We start from the raw sequence: 7517 nt of genomic DNA, 5'->3' as shown, positions 1-7517 counted from the left end.
GCTCATAGGAGGCACCCCATGTGGGTCCCCTGCTCTTCCCAAAACCTCTCACAAGCAGAACCATCACTTGGACTAACGTTGTCTTCAGAAGTGGAGCTGGTGGGTGGGCACCTGGAAGTGGAAAACAGCAACTAAAAGTGTTAAGGTTTGATAAAGTGTGAGCAGCTCTTAGGAACAGCCTTACAGCAGGAAGCTTTGGGAAGGACGGGAGGTAGTTCTGCAGATCTCATGTACATAGATTTTTATGGCTGTGATTTCTTTTTCCTGGCTGATAACAATAGCTCACAGCCTAACAGCTAGTTACTACTGGGTTTGCAGGCAGTTAATGCCATTTTTTTTTGCAAGCCTTTAAATTTTGGGACTAAAAATGAATTTGTTGCAAAAAGTCATTATTTGTTTGTCAGAAAACTTTGGCAGTAATGCCAGTATTTCTTTTTCTAATCATTCTTCTGAGACTGTCCTAGTTAAAAACACCTAAATTAATGCATCCTTCAAGTCCTGTGCTTAATCTCATCTTTGGATGCATGAGCTGTAACCACTGATTAAGGGTGCTGGTGTTTTCCTTGGTTTGGTTTTGGGTTTTTATTTATGTATTTATTTTAAAACTATATGTACACAGTCTTCTGTGTTTGCTACGAGTGGCCTTTAAACCATCACGTGTACTAAGATTGCAATTTTTTATGTGTAAAGACTTGTTGCAGCATCTCTCTTCATCTCTGCTAGGGTTATAGTTGTGAAATGAGAACTGCAGATGAAGGAACTCCATGACACGTGCAGGCAGCAGCGCTGGGTGTCAGTGCACCTGATTATCAGCCTTTCTCCACACTGAAAAAAAAACCAACAAATGTAAAACCTGTGTCTGATTAGGGAGCTCATCTGTATTCTTCAGTGTGGATCATCTGCAGTGCTGGGCAGGGAACCACACATCTTTGAAAGGGGAGAGCATTAGGCCATGGAATTATATTATTTGTAGTTTCTCAAGTGTGGACTAAATGGTTTTGTGGAGGAAGGCTCCTCCAGAGTCACTACAGGTTTGGGAAGTAAGTGTTCCCTTTAACTGTAGCCTGGCTTTGGAGGGTTCGTCGCCAGATCCCCGGCAGCTCTGACATGCACTGTTACCAACACGTCTGACAGATCACTGTTACAGATTCTGTGGGCATCAGACCCTTCTTCTTCCCAGGCTAGCTAGCATGGCTGTTCGTTCTGGTGGGGAGGAACACATAGAGCAGGTAATCATTAATTCCATGGAAATAGTCTGATCTGCATGATTGTGCCCCTTCCCTTGTCAGAATCAGTGCAGCTGATGGTTTTTTTCTTCCGTAGAGTTAATTTTCATGTGGATTAGCTCCTTGAACCTATTTTGAATGCTGGAGTACTCTGTGTTTAGCTAACTGGTAACTAAAATGTTTTCTAACTACGAAGTTAGAGGTGATGTTACGTCGAGACGTGACAGTAGTTGGTGTAGATTTTTGTCCCGGATGTGCTATGAAAGCCTACAGTTGTTTCACTTCTGTTCAGTTTGGTTCAATTGTTTCTCTCTTTAAAACAACATTTTTGCATCATGGCTCCAAGAAATATTCTTCTGAATTGAGATATTTGAGAAATTTTTTTTCTGAATTAGTTCTACTGTTGAGCAAAGTCTCCAGACTTAGTTCCAACTTCTGCCATATCTGATTTGATTTGATTTTTTGTTAGTAAATTATTTTTTTTTTTAGCAGAAAAGACCAATATTGGCAGCTTGATGCTGCTTCTCCGTGGGTGAGAGAGGTTATTTGTTTTAACAGGCCAGAGATAAGCACACTCACATACTTGGATAGCGCTGCATTGCACGGGTGTGCTGGAGGGCAAAGTAGCAAGTGCAGAAGTCTTGCTGGCTGTTCAGCATGCAGAGGGTCAGAACAGGGATCCTCCTCACCTCCCTGGGCTCGTGTCTCCTGAACAGCAGCAAGGGCCTTATCTCCCCAGGGAACAGCCAGTTTCTCACCTGTGTGGTGCAGGATTTCTGTGTGACCGTTTCAGTTCACGAGAGTGAACTGGAAATACCATTTGCTGCTCTCCAAGTGTCCCACGCGTGCTGACATAGCAAGGGGTTAATGAAATTGGCAATTAGGAAGCCTTGTGTTAGGAAAGAGTGGCTCAGTCATTAAGTGGTGGCTGTGGATTTGAGAGAACATACTAACATGTGGAGGTGGAAGGGGCACAGCAGTATGTGCTGCTCAGCAAAAGTTTGTGGCCTGCTTATCACTTCCTGGTGGCTGACAGGACTTGCTCCCTAACGGTTTGGACTCACTGGTTTGGTTTCTCTGTCTCTCAGTGCGAAGCTGCCCAAGATGGTGAAGCTGGACATCCACACCCTGGCACACCACCTCAAGCAGGAGCGGCTCTACGTCACCTCGGAGAAGCAGCTGATCCAGCGGCTCAACGCGGATGTGCTGAAGACGGCGGAGAAGCTGTACCGCACGGCCTGGATCTCCAAACAGCAGAGGATTAACCTGGACAGGCTGATCATAACGAGGTGATTGGGACTGCTCCTGGGGAGAGCGAGCTCCTCGGCTGCTGCGAGTGGCAGCACATCCGTCACGTTTTCCACACTTAGTATCTGGAGCCCTTTGCTGTACTAGTCCTAGAAATAGTAAGATTCTAAAGCAAATCTCAGCTAGAGACTCTGACTCACCTGAAACTTGTTGGCTGTTGATGGTGCCTTTTTTAATATAAGTGTTTGCTTTGCTTCTGTTCATAGCTTATGGGAACGAACTCTCCTTATTGCTAAATATGCAAATCGTTTGTCTTAACTACATGGAAAGACGCTTCCTTGGTGATAGTCCCGTTAACAGATCGACCCCCTGGCATGGTCTATGAAGTTCATTTGCTTAAGAGTTACTTAAATTGTTTCAATGCTTTTCTTCACAGTGCTGAAGCTTCTCCTGCTGAATGTTGCCAGCATGCGAAAATCCTGGAGGACACACAGTTTGTGGATGGGTACAAGCAGTTGGGGTTTCAGGAGACTGCTTACGGAGAATTCCTGAACAGACTGAGGGAGAACCCCAGGCTCATTGCGTCTTGCCTGGTTGCCGGAGAGAAGCTCAGCCAGGACAACACCCAGAGCGTCATTCACACGGTCTTTACCTCCATTTATGGCAACTGCATCATGCAGGAGGATGAGAGCTACCTCCTGCAGGTCCTCCGCTACCTGATCGAGTTTGAACTGAAGGAGAGCGAGAACCCAAGGCGGCTGTTGAGACGAGGCACCTGTGCCTTCAGCATCTTATTCAAACTTTTCTCTGAAGGACTCTTTTCTGCAAAACTTTTTCTTACTGCAACTTTACATGAGCCAATCATGCAGCTTCTGGTTGAAGATGAAGACCACCTGGAAACTGACCCAAACAAGTTAATTGAGAGATTCTCCCCAGTACAACAGGAGAAGTTATTTGGAGAAAAAGGCACAGAAAAGTTCAAGCAAAGAGTCCAAGAGATGGTTGATTCCAACGAGGCCAAGCTGGTGACCTTGGTGAACAAATTCATTGGCTATCTCAAACAAAACACGTACTGTTTTCCTCACAGCTTGAGATGGATTGTGTCCCAGATGTACAAAACGCTCTCCTGCGTGGACAGGCTGGAGGTTGGGGAGGTCAGAGCAATGTGCACAGATCTTCTTCTGGCGTGTTTCATCTGCCCTGCCATCGTTAACCCAGAACAGTATGGCATAATTTCTGATGCTCCTATAAATGAGGTGGCAAGATTTAATCTAATGCAGGTATGATTCACTTTAAAGTTGTCTCAAAAAAAAAAAAAAATATTCTTGGCCTTTTTTCCCCCACTAGAACTGATGTTACTACAATAAAGGTAAAGGTACTGTCCCTTCTACCTATATGATGAGTGCTATCTGAGTACTTGGGTTAATCATTGCTGAAAAGGCATGCTCTAAAGCTTGTGCTTGCATTAACATAGACTTAAAGAAACTGATAGCATGTATTCCTTTATCTTTTACAAGAGCTGCAAATGAACCTTATAAAAGCTGTTATAAGGGACAGAAATTAAAGTGTTAAAGTAGCTGTAAGATGAAATCTGGAACATGTGTAAACAAACACTGTGCTGTTCTTGCTATTGTTAAATATTATGCCAAGTATTGCACAAAATGATGACATATTTTGCTGAGAAAGCCTTCTTGTCTGGCAGTAATGACCAGTGTTTCTGGTGGGTAGCTGCTTCCTGTTTCATTAGACTTTAGAGCGTTCCCCAGCCCTCATGACAAATTTTTGCCTTTGTGCAAATACTTGAGCAATTTAATGATGGTGTGTAGAGGTGTACTCTGAAGGCATGAAGCAAGGCTTGTCTGGCTGAGGGTGTTCCCCACACAAGTAACAAACCCTACCTTTTAATGTTGTATATGAACTGGGAAGTGTGTGATTCAAGAGGTATATTTGCTCTGGTCACTGTTACTCACCAGCCTGTTACTGCCAGGGCCTCGCTGCTGTTTTTCTGAAGACATTAGCAGTGCTCTTCTCTGCCACTGCTTGTGTGTCCCAGCAGCACTTCCAGCTGGCAGCTCTTTTAACACTGAGACTTTGTTTTGCAGTTAGAGTTCACTGAGAAATATATGCTCTGCAAAAAGGGTTACCCTCTTGCTATTTCTTTTCTTCCAGGATATTCTTAGTAAAATACGTACAGCCTTTTAAAATCTCTAGGTTTAAGGTGACCTAGATTCAACTCTCAATTCTACATGTTGTAGGAACAAAACGTGCTTTGTCCCTGGGAGGGGGAAGGATGGATGCTCGTAGCACCCTGTGTGTGCAGATTTTCTTGTTAAATTCAACAACTGCTTTTTCTCTAAAGCTTCTTGCATTTTTTTTTTTCTGCCCTGAAAGCAAGTACAAGACTCTTGTCCACTCAGTCAGAAGAAGTCTTGTAGTAATAAATGGAGAAAAATGTAGAATGGAGGAGTCTTTAAGCTCTGTGGTCATGGTGGTGTTTTGAAGTGCTTATTCTTCATACTTTTGCATTTCAGGTAGGGCGACTTCTGCAGCAGTTGGCAATGACAGGCTCTGAAGAGGGAGACCCACGTATGAAAAGCAACCTTGCTAAATTTGACAAAGTAAGAATCCAGACTGAAACCAGATGACTCGTGTATGCTTCATCCTTCTACGTTTCTCTTTTTTTCATGCATTGTAAAGGCCTTACTAAGCATTTAACTTGCAAGTTACAGGTACTGGAAAGTAGATTAAATGCTGCACAAAACTGGGAATAAAATCTTGAGTACTAGAATGAGAGTTGGGGACTCTTGCTTCTACTCTGACATAGTGCTTATTAAAAGAAAATAGGAAGAAGAAATAAAAGCAAGTTACCTTTTCAGTTGAAATGCTGAGTTACTGTCTGTGGCTTTTCTGCTGAATCTGAAGAAGACACTTTGATCTGAACACAGCTCTTGTATGAAATTTGCTTTAACACCAAGCAGTTTGTTAGTGCAAGTAACTTCTTTTTCTGAGTAGTTTTGCTTTTTATGTTCAGCTTTTCCTTTGTTAGTATGAATCATCCACAACAACACTGAAATTAGCTTCATCAGAGGAACAGTGAAACTAGTGATCTTTTTATTGCCATATGTTTCCAAAACTGTGGATTTGCTTGTGTAAGTTCCAGGTTTTTGCTAATTACAGTTGTTACACAGTCATCATACAGAGTTACACATTTATTATGCAAGCAGCATTCAATCAGGTTAGAAAGTGACAATGTGTGTTGCTTCCTTGTTTCATTTTTAGTTGATGGTCAGCAGGTTCTCCAGGAAGGGGCACTTCAGTTGCCATAAAGCAGTTTATTTTTTTCAGAAATTGTAAGAATACAGTTAAGTAAGCATCACTTTTGAATGCAGGAAAGGAATGAAGGAAATGCTAAAGCTAACTGCGTGCGTTCCGTGCTTGCGTGTCGGTGATTTGAGTGGTGCAGGGTATCTTACCCATAGAGTTTAAAAGTAGGAAGCAAAACTTACATCACTGTGTAAACTACTTTAACTCTCGTTGTAATGTAGGTTCTTTCCAAACCCTAGTAAATGGTCTCTCATTTAAAACAATTTCTTCTCTTTGCAGAGCTGTGTTGCTGCTTTTCTGGATGTTGTTATTGACGGGCGTGCAGTTGAAACTCCTCCCATGTCTTCTGTTAACCTGCTGGAAGGGCTGAGTAGGACAGTGGTTTACATGACATACAGCCAGCTCACTTCCCTGGTAATGTCTTCTGCTCTTAAAAAGAAGTAGGATAAACTTGTCCCCATATATTTGCAGATAGGTTAAACAAGGCTGATAATTTGCATCACAGTTCTCACCAGCACACACTGTGAATTTTTAGGTTGGGTTCATGCGGAATGTAATGTCAAGTGATCAACTCAAGGAAGATCGGATGGCTTTGGAAAACCTGCTGGCAAACTTACCCCAGAACAAACCAGGGAAAAGCAGCAGCCTGGAAATGACTCCATATAATACCCCACAGCTGTCTCCTGCAACTACTCCAGCTAACAAAAAAAATCGTTTGCCAATAGGTAAGGAGAACAAGCAGAGTTCTTGCCTGATTCCCAATACCTTGGTACCTTCTGTGCCATTCCTCTGGTCATCTTGTGGGGCTACTCTTTGACTACACCCTCAGTTCCTTCTTTTTCTGGGTAGATGCTGAAGAATTTTCTTTTGTGCAGAAAACCAGGTAACTTCCTCACTTTCTGATGCAAGTATGGTGAGCTTCATCACCATGGATTGGACTCGACAAAACTGCTGGAATGGTTGGCAGTCATGCTCGGGCAGTGATAACAAAGGGAAGGTTTGAAGATGGGAAGCAGATCTAGGAGGGAAGATTGCTTAGGAAGGTGTACGATGGACGCGATGGAATTTAATTGGTGGGATAAAATAAGTTCAAAATGTTTGTGTCTCAGAAGAGAGTAAATGTGGAGGAAGATGAAAAAAGTAAGAGCAGAGCTTTTAGAGTATGTGCTGAGAAGAAAAACTTTCTTCTTTCTCCATTGTTTGCTTGGCCTAATTCTACTTGTTAGTGTCTTGTACTGCAATTTCATGTTTCTTGGGGTTTTGTCTTCTTTTTGAATAGAATTTCTGGGTCTCAAATTTTTCCATTTCAATAATATTTTGTCTTAAAATAGGAAGTGTGATGCTCTTCTTCAGTGTATAGTTACATGGAAATGACCACATGGGGTATTTCTGTTTGAGAGATTTGATGTTATCCATGTAATGGGGCGAAAATAAGTAGAGCCTGTCAAGTGACAAAATAGCCCACAAGACCAACACAGAAACAAACCTATCCCATGTTGTTTTAACTCTGCTTCTGAATGGTTCTGGTCTTATGCCTATGATGTAGTGGCACAACAGCATTTATTTTATGGTATAAAATAGTTTTTGCTCAACATTTTTGTTTCTTTTGTTTCATTTTAATGCTTTCGAAATGCAGGACAGCAATTGGCAGCCATTACTGCCTGGGATACTTCTGCCACCAATCTTTCAGCTCATATAACTCTAGTAGCCCCTTTTGGT

The 7517-nt window shown here is 42.4% G+C and overlaps 1 protein-coding gene across 3 annotated transcripts in view; it reads left to right on the top strand.

Moving 5' to 3' along the window:
• Positions 1-2330: 2330 nt before the first annotated feature.
• GAPVD1 (GTPase activating protein and VPS9 domains 1) overlaps positions 2331-7517 on the top strand; it is a 22647-nt gene continuing 17460 nt past the window's right edge. For all 3 annotated transcript variants that reach the window (XM_008950076.1, XM_008950069.1, XM_008950061.1), the window contains exons 1-5: positions 2331-2515; positions 2911-3754; positions 5006-5092; positions 6078-6212; positions 6334-6523. In XM_008950076.1, the coding sequence (XP_008948324.1) occupies positions 2331-2515; positions 2911-3754; positions 5006-5092; positions 6078-6212; positions 6334-6523 (1441 nt within the window). The remainder of the gene's footprint in view (positions 2516-2910; positions 3755-5005; positions 5093-6077; positions 6213-6333; positions 6524-7517) is intronic.

Source organism: Merops nubicus, unplaced genomic scaffold, assembly GCF_000691845.1.
Source record: "Merops nubicus isolate BGI_N331 unplaced genomic scaffold, ASM69184v1 scaffold35220, whole genome shotgun sequence".
Taxonomy (NCBI): domain Eukaryota; kingdom Metazoa; phylum Chordata; class Aves; order Coraciiformes; family Meropidae; genus Merops; species Merops nubicus.
Note: the sequence above shows the minus strand (reverse complement) of the source record. Positions and strands in the feature narration are given on the sequence as shown.